We start from the raw sequence: 14,661 nt of genomic DNA, 5'->3' as shown, positions 1-14,661 counted from the left end.
AATAGTTTACATGTGCAAGTGATGCCCGACGCGTGATGTGCGATGCCTGTTCACTTGAAATCGCTTACATGTATAACTGATGCGCGATGCGTGATCCCTGTTTACTTCGAATCGTTTGCGTGCTTGAATGAGACATAATGCGTGAAGCCTATTTGCATGAACTCGTTTGAATGTACACGTATGTTTGCGTGTTCTAATTCTTAGATAGGCACTGTATCGTGGCAATGGCTGGCAATCGCTCTTTGTTTAGTCCCTTTAATGTAGAAACAGTAACAGAAATGAACTCGAGGTAGTGTCCAGTGTCCATTCAGGTTGGTGTTCTATAAGAACTGTGGTTTGCTGTTTAAAAAAAAACTTAATATCGAGTGTGATAATTGGCAGGCAATTTTGAATGTACTTCTGCTATTGTTTCGATAAAGACATGTTCACGAAATATCAACCCAACTCTATCTTTATTCCCCTGTTTTTTCTCCGAGGAATAAGGCTATTATTAAAGTCTTATGCAAGTGTTTATCTGAGGCTGCGCAGACTGCGCATCGTGGCAATGGCTGGCAATCGCTCTTTGTTTAGTCCCTTTAATGTAGAAACAGTAACAGAAGTGAACTCGAGGTAGTGTCCAGTGTCCATTCAAGTTGGTGTTCTATAAAAACTGTGGTTTGCTGTTTAAAAAAAACTTAATATCGAGTGTGATAATCGGCAGGCAATTTTGAATGTACTTCTGCTATTGTTTCGATAAAGACATGTTCACGAAATATCAACCCAACCCTATCTTTATTCCCCTGTTTTTTCTCCGAGGAATAAGGCTATTATTAAAGTCTTATGCAAGTGTTTATCTGAGGCTGCGCAGACCAATTCAAAAGCGTCATCCACATTGTCGTAGAATGTTCAGCCCCTGAGATAACATAAGGGGAAGATAAAGTGTTAAATGAGCCTAATTCACCTGGTTCGACCTGTCGAAGGCCACATGAGCCACTGATCAGCCGCACCTATCTAAAACAGTTTGACAAGAGCTTTCAGACGCGTTTTTTCCCCGTGGCTCTGGCATGCTCAGTTGTTGAGATCTTAGTGATGGCCTCTGAACCCTGCATTAGGGCGTAGGCTACGAAACGCTGGAATGGCGAGGGTTGATGGACAACCTACACATAGCACGCGCCCGGGTGGGGGTCAAACTGACCCCCCTCCCGGAGGTTTTTCCAGAATGATTTCCGAACGGCGCGGAGTAGTTGAGCCAAATTTTGCATATTGTTGACAACTGACTAGAGGATCGTTTGGTGTAAGAGATTTAGATGCACCTTCTAAGGTCACTGACCTATGGCAGGTCAAAGTCAGGCCATGGTTTCACCGAAGTCAATTTCTAGGGAATCGTTCAATCTAATGCAACAACGGAGTGTTTGACAAACCTATACATCTTTGAGATGCTTTATTAGGCAACACAAACATTGAGTGAGCAGATTACGTTGACCTAACGTCAGGTATGAAGGTCAGACCAAGGTCAAAGCCAGCCTGTGTTATTGCTCTAGGGCTTGCTGTATGGGGTCGTTTCCGGTTCTCATTTTGAATTCATTGATAGCAGGAACCGCATCATACATCTTCCATTGACTTCTTAGAGGTCAGAATAGGTCATTGACCTAAGATGACCCAGGTCGACATTTTTAGGAGCATACTGCCTAGCGTAATCTTTGTCGCTCATTCAAATGCAAAACTCAGGGCAGACTTGTATGATTTTGGTCACCATGACCTCCAAAAAGTCAAGCAAGGTCACTGACCTTAAATCAGCTTGTGACCCTTTGCTCAGAAGCAGTTATCTAGGTTCCGGGGATACTTTGGAAAACAACCTGGAATCTTACCTTGTTTGACCTATTCGACGCAAAGGTCATGACCCAGTGACCTCAAGCAAATTAACCCACCACCCACCCGAGCGAAGGGTATCTAGCCGGCCACCCGGGCGCGTGATAGTTGAGTTGAGCCTCCAGCGAAGAAAACTGGAGAGCTTTCGGTTTCGCCTAGCTGGGACTTTGTAAGCGCCTGTGTTGCCCGGCTGCAAAGCCCACACCCTCGATCTACTGGCACGCGTCGCACCACGAATCAGCAGCTAACAGGCATCACGGGCTGCTGAACAATTCAGGACACTATTAATTACGATGCCAGGTATATTTCTGTGTCGCCACATCAACACGGAAGAGCGGACATGGAGGGTGATATGCCTCTTGCGTGCACAATGTACCAAGTACGGGATCGGAGCGCTATGAAAATAATACCACAGTTCAGTCTCCTTCGAAGGAACAATCATCCAAGGCTGTTACCCCAAGGGCTGGTACTCAAATCGCTGATTGGGGGGACATTTGCCATCAGAATCTGGCACAATGTTCCCGACCATTACAATGTGCGGTCTGTTCGAACGCACATCTCGAACACTGGTAATGGTGTCAACGCCATTTACACATGAATCTGGATGAACATCGTGTACATAAGTGTCCAGCGCACCTCGCTCAATACGCTGCCGACGTAGTGTATCCTTCTTGTAAGACCTTTTCACATCCGCAAAAAATAAAATCTGAACCAAGGGCCCTACCTTCTTGTTCGTAGCCGCTGTTTATTACAACAATATTCGACGTCAAAACCTGCAGAAACTTCAGACCCTGACGACGTTGTAGCCTGTTCAGGGCAACAAACTTGACTAGACTGACTATGGCGATGACAAGCATACAAGGTTAAGCATATCGTGATAGTTCTCAAAATACGTAGGCCGGGAAAATGCTGTCCAATAACAGCTGTCCGAAATGACACTGCTGACATTCCAGACATACAGCCCAAAGCCACAGAGCAACAAAGAATTTCTTAACTTGACACCACTGCCCAAAGAAACCTTCAGACAGCCTCTGTTTTGCAGCCACGATATGACTGTGGCTGCTTGAATGCTTCGAGAGGATTCGTTTCCTGAGTGGCGTGGCCAGCTTTGTCGCGTCATCATTCCGGATGTGTTCGCACATAGACACATATAGACAACCAGCGGAGCCCTCATCCAGCCCATCGCCAAACAGCCAGGGTACACCAAACACCTGGACGAGCATATCACAACACGCATAGTCCAGTGGCTAGGATATTCACATCAGGCCGCATCGCGTTGTCTTAGCCAGAAAACGTCCCCGGCTGCATCACTGTGCGCTGCACCGCCGCGCACCTGATGCCCGTTGGCCAGCAATGCGGGCGGCCCGCGCCACTGTGCGCCGCACTGTCACACCACACTCTCGCGCTGGTCCGAAGGCTCACCAGTCCGCACCACTGTGTCCCGCGCCCGGCCCGGCGTCCTGCCGTGGTCTATCGTGGCGTAGACCACGGCCGTCCCGGGGTCACGCCCTCTGACCGACCTCGAGGTCTTGCCCGGCCGCGGCAGGCTGAGCTCCGCGTACGTGACGCTGTCCCCCTGCCGGCCCGCGCGCCATCGGTTAAACACGGCGCCGAAGCGGCGTGAGGTTAGTTGTAGCGTGCGGTGGTACAGGCTGGACATCTTGGTGCTCCGTATTTTTTTTGATTTTTGATGTGGGGGGGGGGGGGTTGCTGAGAAAGAGGCTGCAATTCTGGTCATGATTCTACGAATGATAGATTGCAAAACGGTATCAAATCACAAACGGTTTGGTGGATTGGGATTTAATGGATTCCGGAACAGGCGTCGTGACACGCTGGCAGATTAGGGAATGTTCAGAAATACAGTCGAGTGACTCCATAACTCCAGCCTGGAGCCAATCTAACGATGTTAGCAGTCTGTGATCAAAATAGCTCCAGCGGTCTCTTCAGAACTAAACATTTTCCGAAATAAGAGGTCACAAGCCAAGTACGTGCGTAGTTTGGAAAGAAGACGCACCAGACGGCGGTGCAAGCCTGAAAGGTCGTCACAGGATGAAAAGTTAAACAAAAGGTCAATCCGTGTCCAGCGGCGCACCAGTCAGCACACAAATGGGACTCCACGAAATGCCGTAAATGGCCTAAAGACCGGCGCTTTTGCATTGGGGCGACACCGAACAATTACATCATGATATCATGCGTAAACGTGTTGTGTGCAGCTTGCATTTCTGGCTTTTATTTTTGTACCCAGCGTGGGATAATAAGCTTCCTAAAACTTGCACGCGTTTGCATGCGTAAGATGGACGAGGTTCGGCGTTGCTAGCCTGTGTTGTGGTTTCTGTGTGCACGGCATCCCACCCAAGCCTTTCATGTGGGGCCGAATCGTGTGCACGCCTTCACTGGCTACGGCACCCGAACAAGCACTGGTGGCGAATGGCCGCTGTGCAAATTTTGTCTCGCGTACGCGGCCCATGGTAAACTGTGCCTTTGCAACTTGTCTGCTACTGCGGTAAGGTGGTTGGTCTACACACTGTGAATGCAGTAGTAAGCTACCCCGATTACCCAGATTAAGCTAGCTGTGGTGCAGTTCTCAGCGCATTGTCGGATCACAGCACCTTGAGTGCGGTTCTTCGTCGGTACTGCACCTGGCGTGGCCCGCGCTCGTCTGATTCTGAGCCGCCGCGGGCTAGACCGTCTGCGCTCGTCTGGTCTTGAACCACGGCGGCCTAGGCCGTCTGCGCTCGTCTGATTTTGAGCCGCCGCGGACTAGACCGTCTGCGCTCGTCTGGTCTTGAACCACGGCGGCCCAGGCCGTCTGCGCTCGTCTGATTCTGAGCCGCGGCGGCCTAGGCCGCCTGTGCTCGTCTGATCCTGACCCGCGGCGGCCTAGGCCGTCTGCGCTCGTCTGATTTTGAGCCGCGGCGGTCTAGACCGCCTGTGCTCGTCTGATCCTGAGCCGCGGCGGCCTAGGCTGTCTGCACTCGTCTGATCCTGAACTGCGGCGGTGTAGACCGCTCGCGCTCGTCTGATTCTGAGCCGCGGCGGCCTAGGCCGTCTGCGCTCGTCTGATCCTGAGCCGCCGCGGCCTAGACCGTCTGCGCTCGTCTGATCCTGAGCCGCGGCGGCCTAGGCCGTCTGCGCTCGTCTGATTCTGAGCCGCGGCGGCCAACACCGCCTGTGCTCGTCCGATCCTGAGCCGCGGCGGTCTAGGCCGTCTGCACTCATCTGATCTGGAACTGCGGCGGTGTAGACCGCCCGCGCTCGTCTGATTCTGAGCCGCGGCGGCCTAGGCCGTCTGCGCTCGTCTGATCCCGAGCCGCGGCGGCCCAGACCGTCTGCGCTCGTCTGATCCTGAGCCGCGGCGGTCTAGGCCGTCTGCACTCATCTGATCCTGAACTGCGGCGGTGTAGACCGCCCGCGCTCGTCTGATCCTGAACCGCGGTGGTCTGGGACTCCTCTGGCGCACCGTACCTGGTGTATGCAGCGTTTGCCTTCGCTCTGCGCCGAGCAGGAGCCCAGTGACAGCCGACTGCCCCGGGCGCTCACATGCACGTGGTTCAGCAATCGTGTTGATTCGACCACCTCGTGGTCCGGGCCTGGAGGTGAGTGTACAGTGTTACGGAAGATAAAGCTGGGGAGGAATGAAACATCTTAACGTGTCGCCCCATGACAACGCAGGTATGGTTTATTTGAAAACGCATGTAATTCTTTAGTGGTCATAGCCCCCCAATCCTCCCCCACCGGCTGTCGCGAGAAACCGAAGCCAGGGCTGGTCCGGTTGTAAGCACGCTGTTTAATAGCAGTACTCATTCGTTATCCAGGGTGATGCATAGACTAACGCGTACCAGGTTCGTCCACTTAGATCAGACCGAATTAGAAGTACGCTGACACTACTGCCGGAATCTTCACATTCACATGCAACGTTCGTTTTGGACAAAAAGACGGCATCCAGTCTTCCCTCACCGCGTTCCACAACTTCAGTTCCCTACAATGAGCTCTGTTACCAGCACACGTTCACACCAACTCAGAGCGAATGCGTGGCCCACGCATTAAGACGCTGCCGCATCTTGCTTGCCCTAGCTCACGGGTGCTATGAATACAAATATTTTTCTTCCAAGGCTGAAAGCATTTGACCCAGACTAAACAATTTCATGCTTGCGGAAAACTGAGCGAGGTTTGCTTTGACAACAAGAGGTGAGTTGTTTTGTATAATGGAAAGTGACATGTCAGCATCACAGCAATTTGGTTCTTAATAACAATGTCGAATGCATCGTCAAAAGAACCAAGATAAAAAGCACATCATGCCCAGGCGAGCATCCTGGGTTTGTTTGCCTTACAAAATCTACACAAATAGGAAGAGTCCATTTAAATCACATTGGAAAATTGGTTATAAGTTGACTGAGTAAGGCAAACAAGAAGGATGAGTCTAAGAAGGATGAGTCTAAGAAGGATGAGTCTAAGAAGGATGAGTCTAAGAAGGATGAGTCTAAGAAGGATGAGTCTAAGAAGGATGAGTCTAAGAAGGATGAGTCTAAGCAAATTGCGCTGCAAAACCCACCGCAGTTTCCCCAAGGAGGAGCATATCTCACGTCCATAGATCCCAGCCATCCCCTGCCGGCGCTTTCGCGGACGTCTCTGCTCCGCTCACCGTATTTGCTGGGAACGACGTCTGGGTTTGCCTCGTCGGCACCGCTCAGTTTGGCGGCCACGCGCAACCCGGCCTCGGCGAAATCGGCGTCGGCTCCCGCTCGGTCCTTGATCATCAGCGACGAGTTGACCAGGTCGGCATGCTTCACCGGCCTCGGGACGCGACGGCTGCCGACAATCCCAGGCGAGAGATGAGACGGAGGGGGGGAGGGGGGAGGGGGAGGGGGAGCAGGGCTCCGGCCGGTGCTTTGGGCCCAGCCGTCGACTAATGTCTTGGAGAAGCTGTTTGGTAGGCGTGGGCGCAGGTATTCGATTATATTTAGACCTGCCACAATGCCGCATACAGCAGCGAGCGAACCGAAGCCATTGTGGGCGGGTTGGAAATAAATGCACCGTTGACATCTGATCAAAGACTTCGTTTGGAATCGTTCAGAAGTCAATGCCACATTTCCTCTAGCGTAGCAAACCAATGTTGTGGCGAAAATCCGGCAGCTTTAAGGCGGCGGCGGAGTCAGCAGCCTGTACCTGTGGTTCCTCATGCAAGCGACCACACCGATGGCGATGATGATGAGGGAGGCGACGACGCCGATCAGAACCCCCAGGATCGGCGTCACCGAGAGCTTCTCAGCGGGCGGCGCGTCAGCTGGCGGACAAACAGACCGTGACACCATCGCCTACGTTAGAAGCTTATCACGGCGCCAGTAGTCGGCCGGCGTCTGACGGCGTGGGATCCATCTAGCGTCCTGGTGCAGGTCCCGTCGCTCCGGCCTATGGCACGCCGCTCCGGCCTACGACATGCCGCTCCGGCCTACGACACGCCGCTCCCGCCTACGGCACGCCACTCCCGCCTACGGCACGCCGCTCCCGCCTACGGCACGCCGCTCCGGCCCACAAAACGCAGCTTCGGCCTACGATACACCGCTCTGGCCTACAGCACACTGTTCCGGCCTACAACACACCGCTCTGGCCTACAGCACACCGCTCTCGCGCACACCATGCCGCTCCAGCCTACAACACACCGCCCCGGCCTACAAAACGTAGCTCCAGCCTACGATACACCGCTCCGGCCTGCGGCACGCCGCTCCGGCCTACAACACACCACTCCGGCCTACAACACACCGCTCTGGCCTACGACACACCGCTTCGGCCTACAACACACCGCTCCGGCCTACGGCACGCCGCTCTGGCCTACGACACGCCGCTCCGGCCTACGACACGCCGCTCCCGCCCACACCATGCCTCTCCGGCCCACAACACACCGCTCCGGCCTACAACACACCGCTCCTGCCTACGGCACACCGCTCCGGCCTGCGGCCCATGGCACAGATGATGGACAGTAACATAAGACAACTTCCCCGCGAGGGGAAATTTTCTCATGTGAAAATGTCAGACACGCTGCTGTGAAATGCTAATAAAATGCACCGAGGATGTACGTCGTGTTCAAGCAATGAAACTGGCAATGTTGTTGCAAGCAGTGAGAGAGTGCGAGACTGACCCGTGCTGCTGCTGATGCGCTTCTCGGCCGCCTTAAGCGTGAAGCCGTCCAGCGTGATGGCTCGGCTGCGTCCGCGGCTGTTGGCCGCGTACAGCTCGAGCCGCAGCTCCAGCCCCGGCGGCAGCTCCAGCACCGCGAAGTGGGGGAAGGGCCGGGTGAGGTTGCGTACCAGCCGCCGGCCAGCCACGTCAAACAGCTCGGCCACGAAGTACTGCGGCAGACCGCCGTCAAAGCCGGCCGCACACTTCACCTCCAGCGAGTCGGACGTCTGGTTGATGACGGTGCAGTTCCGCAGCGGCTCCGGAGGACCTGGCCAGCAGGTCGGCGGTGGTGCTTAGAGCCGCCGCCGGCTGTCTCAATCCCACACGGCTTCGGACAACACGGAGCTATTCCGAGCCACGCCATGAAAGCTGAGAGCTCACCGGACGCATTTCTGCGATAAATCTCCTGGTGTTAACCGCTCTTCGTCGATCGACACGCCAGCAGACAAATGGGGTGACAAACTGCCCGACCGAATCTCATCAGGCCCCGGGAACGGCTCTCCATCACCAGCGGCACGTGAGGTGCATGTGATAGGCAGCCGTGGCCGGCACAGTCACACATGGCATGGAAGACAGTGTTGAAACGATGCCCGCACAAAACCGAGTGAGATCGAGCCGAGGCGCGCGGCAAGGCCGCAAAACTAGTGACGACCGTGTGGCATGTTTCAGTATACTGACTGGATTTGTTCATGAAAGGAAGCTTTTAGCCAGAAGTTTATTTAAAAGATTTGCGAGGTATTTGTTTGAAAATTTTGAGACAAGAATTCAACACAAGTTTTGAAAGGCATTTGCCAAAAGTCATGCAATACTTAAAGCATTCCAAGGTGTTTCAAAAGAAGAAGATGGATATTGTTTATGTGTTTCAAAAGACTTAAATAAATTTACAAATTAATCGAAAACATTTACGGCACTTAAATACTGAAATACATATCTAACAAATATATTCTGGAAATATTAGTTCACAATATTTTTATTACTGCCCTAGAGAGGCCTGGGAGCAGTGTGCTCGCTTCATCTCACCGATCCGACCCTCTTATCCGCTTATCTTTGCTTCATGCTACATCCTCGCAACATGCTGCTTGCCCGGGCAGGCTGCTTGTCCGGGGCAAGCTGCATGCACCAGCCACGAGTGGGCCCAGAGGCCCCCTAAAGAGCGAACCCGACCGGACGTTCGCCGCATGCCCACGTAGGGGTCCCTGCATGGGCTAAGGCTCGGCGGCGTTTCCCCAGGTGCATGCAGCTCAACCCCACCGTTATCCATTCTCTTTAATCCCAAATCCCTGAAATTATCATTGATGGTCGAAAGGGCTGTCATCCAGACATCCAATGAGCCAACCAATCCCCCCTCACCTGCGGGCACAATGTTGAAGACGCAGGGCTTGACCATGCGACCGATGTCGTTTTCCGCCGTACAGAGCAGCGTGCCGTAGTCCAGCTCCGTCTTGGGCGTGTAGGAGGCGCGGCTCTCCACGCCTCGCGATGCAATCTGGTGAACGAGAGCGGTCTGGTCTCTGCTGCGCAGTCACACCGGGGCTGCCGGCTAGACGCGTGTCTCTGGGCTAATGCACCGTGTCTTTTCACTCTGTTGTTTGGCGGAACGGGACTTAGTCACTTAGAGTGGGATACAGCTGAGTCAACACGGCGCGTAGTTGGAAACGGCTGCACCTGCCAGGTCAAATGGAGATCCATGTCAAATGATGGTGCCGTAACGGCCGCTCGGTCACCTATTTCGTTCCATTATTACACCTGTTTTTTTGTTCTGTCGCGTCCATAATGTCACGCGGTCACCACTTCAAAGAAAACAAATAAAATGGGGTCTTTCTAAGATATCGAAGCGCTTGAAAATTCCTCGACCACGACTGCATTTGTTATGGAGTTGACAAGCTTCTGTTTGCTGCCTGTATGCTCTCACGCTGAAGAGGCCCTAGGGCTTTAAACTCGGTTGCATACAATAACGTTAGACTCACCACGGCTAGTATGATAGGATTCATACCAGGAGTGCTCCGATATTATTAAGCGCGGAGCGTGACCACATGTTGCATGCACTTTTCAACAACTGGTCACAGTCCAAAAGGCTCCATGTTTGCCTGTTACAAAATCTAGTGCCTATTAATCATGCCTGCTCGCCCGCCTCTGCAAGAATTGTGAATGTCGTTTGGACAGGGAATGGGCCGGCCAAAGTACATGCAGAATGGGGCGCGGCCTATGCAGCACAGTAAACGCCACGCCCAAGACGACACAACGCCATTTACACATTGATGTTCCCACGAGTGGCACGGCTAATACGACAATTCTGCCACGGTCAGCACGTCCCGGCTACGGACTGACCTGTGAGAATGGCAGGTCAAGCGTCTCTGCTGAACTGTTGAACTGCCACCTGAAGATGACATCCGCCAGACTGACCTGTGAGAATGGCAGGTCGAGCGTCCCTGCTGAACTGTTGAACTGCCACCTGAACGAAACGTCTGCCAGACAAACCTGTGAGAATGGCAGGTCGAGCGTCTCTGCCGAGCTGTTGAACTGCCACCTAAAGGTGACATCCGCCGGGCTGGCCTCCACCTGACACGTGACGCGCGCCGCCTCGTTCCGGGCCGTGCCGTACCGGCTCTTCTGGCCCGACACACACACGGGCGCGTCTGCGGCCAGAGCATGCCGGTCAGTAACCGCGGCGGGGAGGAGGAGGGGGGGGGGGGGGGGGGAGGGGACGTACCGGCTCTTCTGGCCCGACACACACACACGGGCGCGTCTGCGGACAGAGCGCGCCGGTCAGTAACAGCGGCGGGGGGGGGGGGGGGACGTGCCGGCTCTTCTGGCCCGACACACGCACAGGCGCGTCTGCGGCCAGAGCACGCTGGTCAGCAACCGCGGCGGGGAGGAGGAGGGGGGGGGGGGAGGGGACGTGCCGGCTCCTCTGGTCCGACACACACGGACGCGTCTGCGTCCTCAGCATCAACACGAGCGGCACGAGTTCCGTCAACATAAGTCGTCGGTCTCGTTACACTCAGTCCTGCTGTAAACGGTGAGTATTTGCATGCAGCAATTGAATGATTACTTGATATCTTCTTTCGATCAGCACTCCTGGTAAGTTGCGTACCAACTATTTTCAACATAGAAGTTTGAAGCCGAACATACCTGCAAAAGTGTATTGTTATGCGTCTAACAGTTAGCAGAAGTCACGATTGACATACTTCTGTTGCATTTATTTACAACATGATTATTATCAACAAGCCGTGACCTTTGACATGGCTAGTGGCGTCATCAGTGACCGACAGGTCAGCAGACCAAAGTGTGGTGGAGTCAAGCGATCCATTAGTCCCCGCCGTTTAAACCAGCCTGGTCAGCAACGTTGCCTCTCCCTCTGAACCACAATCCAGCACCTGAAAATGGCAAATACCCCAAGCAAATGCCAGGTTAAGGCCTACTACAGTTGAAGACTGCGAAGATCTTGCCGCCTCTGCATATACATCATTATCATCGCTTTGTTCAGATGACGTAATGTATAATACGAGAAAGCCTCACCATGGTAAATCGCCGGGTTTAACTTGAAAGTACCTATGCAATGCCATCTCAATAAAACACAGCCCATCGTAGGATTATCATTCGATCCTTTTCCTATGCTTTGTTCGCCACTGGCGGGACGAAAATGCACAACATTTCAGCGATCTTTAACAAATCGTTCGCTGTCAGCTGAGGTCATCCGTTACACAGCGTTCCTATTCTCCAACATTTCTTTACAGCACCGGTCGATTGCGTGCTTCATTCAACGAAGTTCGTTCAATCAAACGTGGAAGCAGCGGATCGGAATCCTTTTCATCAGAGTCCCACTCTTCCCCCACACCAAATCAGGCGGAACTGAACAATCAACTTCAGTGCGCTTTGAAATCCACTAAAAAGCCGGCACTAGTCCAAGCTGCCTGCCGTCAGGAACCCTCCCCCAGACAGCCGTCCCGGCGCTCGCCACGCTGCTCGGGCGAACGCGTCCCTCCCTACCACCCCTGAAGCGGCCAGGGAGTTCTCAGACCCCGCCCTTCCTCGTCTCACCGGCTGACCCGCCGCCCCCGCTGCGGTGCTGATCGACCCACGGGCGAGCCGGGTGGCCCTATTTCAACCTGGCCGTGCGACCACGCAGCGGCCGGCGGCGCATGCTAACTCAATCAGGTCCGCCATCGAGTGGACGAGGGCCGCTTTCCCGGCCGCGTCAGGTCACGCCCCGCGACACCGAAAAACAGCTGAGATGGAGCGGTCGACATTACGACACGGCTGCCAACGTGCGTGCCGAATGGGTCCGACACGTCCCACCAGCGGACGCTTCTCAGCGGCCGTGCGCTGCCCTGAGCCCGGTCTTCAGCGGGCGTGCAAGCCTAAAGCCGTGCCTTGGCGATCATCGCAGACTGTTACCAGTGCCAGCACGCTGAGGTGATCCCATCCAACAGTTCTCGACGCTGTCGCAGAGGCCACAATCAATGCGTACATTTGTGTTCGAGTCGGAGCTGGCAATGTCCACCTCAAGCGTTGAGCATTGTCGTAGTTTTTTTATCCGTGACCTGGGCACGTTATTTAACGCGCCCGGGTAGCCGCTTGAATGATCTTCGCTCGGGTGGTGGGAGGGGAGGGGGGAGGGGGTCAAGTTGACCCAGCTCAGATCTCAAAAACTAACAGCTAAAAATACAAAATTCACAGAGTATATAGGTCGGTACTTGAACTCACTTGCCTCAGATGCTGAGGTCCCTAGGTTATTAGCTAAAAGTCAGGTAAGGTCAAACGAGGTCACACTCCAGATCGGTGTCCCGAAGTGCCCTCAGACCTTCTCATGCATGGTCCTTTAACTTAACATTCTCCTCTTATGAGGAAAAGATCAGCGGTGTTAATTCGATCAGTGATCGGTGTTCGAAATCACTTGCCTCAGATGCTGAGGTCCCTAGATTATTACATACTAGTCAAGGAAGGTCAAACGAGGTCACACTGCAGATCGGTGTCCGAAGTGCCCCCAGAACTCCTCATACATTCTCCTTTAACCTACATACTTCTTATAAGCAAAAGATCATTTGTGTTAATTTCAGGTCAGTTAACTTATTTGACGTACAGAAGGGCACGGCGATCAAAACACCTACGGAATTGCTTACATTTTTATGGTCGTAAAGGATTACGCTTGGCGATATGTTGTTAAATACATGGTTGATCGGGGTCATTTCAGGTAAGTGATCTTCTCTGACCTCCATGAAGAGTCAAAATAAGATGTCTGTTGGCATCCCTGTGATCAATATATTCGGGATAAGCGTCATAAGCTTACCCATAAAGCAGGTTCTCCAGTAAAAAAGCAGTGAGGTTTGAACTTCGGTCTGACCTTTACACATGACCCCAGGGTGTTGGGAAAGCTCGTAATCCTAAAGTCAGCTGTCTAATTGTCTACGCAACCACCTCAAAGATGCATGGATTCGTCTAACGTTTCGTTGTCACGTCGGATTGATGATTCCCTAGGAATTGCCACCGACGACAGCCATGAACTGACATTGACCTGTCATAGGTGACCAAACTTATGATGTGCAAACTCATTTGTGCACCAGGCATGGGATATTCCACTGCCTACATGTTAAAAAGTTTAGCGTGCAGTTCGAAAGTCATCTTAGAAAAAACAGCTTATGGGGGGGGTCGAGTGACCTCCACCCGAACGCGTATTAAACCCTTATCGGAGAGGGTCACGTGGCCTCCACCTGAGCGCGTGTTAACCCCTTATCGGAGAAGATCACGTGGCCTCCACCCGAGCGCGTGTTAACCCCTTATCGGAGAGGGTCACGTGGCCTCCACCCGAGCGCGTGTTAACCCCTCATCGGAGAGGGTCACGTGGCCTCCACCCGAGCGCGTGTTAACCCCTTATCGGAGAGGGTCACGTGGCCTCCACCCGAGCGCGTGTTAAGCCCTTGCTGCTCGTATTTGGTCAGCAAACGCTGAGCTGGCGACCAGGAGGTGAGCCCACCTTGAACGAGCGAGCGGGGGTGAGCGAACAGCAGCATTGTCAGGCACTATCACTAAACAGCCTTATACAATGTCAGAGTCAACAATAAAACTATTACACACATCATAAGTGCACAGCACATTTTGAGCAAACAACCGAACAAGACGTTGACTTAAAAACGACGGCGTAAATTAGTTCACCGAGCAACATTTCAACAACAACAAAAAACGGTCAAACTGACACACAACTGGCTACAAAGCCCTTGCATTTTGGTCGGTTTGAATAAATGCACCAACAGGTGTTTTGTCAAAAACCTTAAAGGTAAGGAGATCAAAGGGAGGTTTGCAGGTGCCAATGTGCTTGATAATGCTAACTGAACGCTGGTAATACACATGGTTGATCCAGCAACGCATCAAAGGAAGTGTAATTGGATAATGCCATCAACGTACAGCGAAACTGGGTCATAGTCTTTCACTTCATGAAGTCCTGCTCTTGGCAACTTTTGTTCAAAGTTGCTATATTTGAAAATGTTTTTTGTTGCTTTTTGCGATGTGATGGTTTTGCTGCTGACAGGGTTCTTGTGTTCGGTTGTAACGACGTTTGCAAATACGGGATATTGATAACTTTTTTTCCCAATTTGCAATAAGCTTCCCAGCCTGAAACTCCGCGACATGTGAATGATT

General features: G+C 52.9%; 1 protein-coding gene across 1 annotated transcript in view; it reads right to left on the bottom strand.

The window, feature by feature from the left end:
• Positions 1-2,149: 2,149 nt before the first annotated feature.
• LOC119093390 (nephrin) overlaps positions 2,150-14,661 on the bottom strand; it is a 34,515-nt gene continuing 22,003 nt past the window's right edge. The window contains exons 10-16 of the mRNA XM_037216346.1: positions 10,504-10,661; positions 9,376-9,511; positions 7,985-8,293; positions 7,015-7,132; positions 6,491-6,657; positions 5,314-5,438; positions 2,150-3,424 (exon numbers count right to left, since the gene is read on the bottom strand). Of these exons, the coding sequence (XP_037072241.1) occupies positions 3,236-3,424; positions 5,314-5,438; positions 6,491-6,657; positions 7,015-7,132; positions 7,985-8,293; positions 9,376-9,511; positions 10,504-10,661 (1,202 nt within the window). The 3' untranslated portion in view covers positions 2,150-3,235. The remainder of the gene's footprint in view (positions 3,425-5,313; positions 5,439-6,490; positions 6,658-7,014; positions 7,133-7,984; positions 8,294-9,375; positions 9,512-10,503; positions 10,662-14,661) is intronic.

This window comes from Pollicipes pollicipes, unplaced genomic scaffold, assembly GCF_011947565.3.
Source record: "Pollicipes pollicipes isolate AB1234 unplaced genomic scaffold, Ppol_2.1 Scaffold_4002;HRSCAF=4701_pilon_pilon_pilon, whole genome shotgun sequence".
NCBI classification, from domain to species: domain Eukaryota; kingdom Metazoa; phylum Arthropoda; class Thecostraca; order Pollicipedomorpha; family Pollicipedidae; genus Pollicipes; species Pollicipes pollicipes.
Note: the sequence above shows the minus strand (reverse complement) of the source record. Positions and strands in the feature narration are given on the sequence as shown.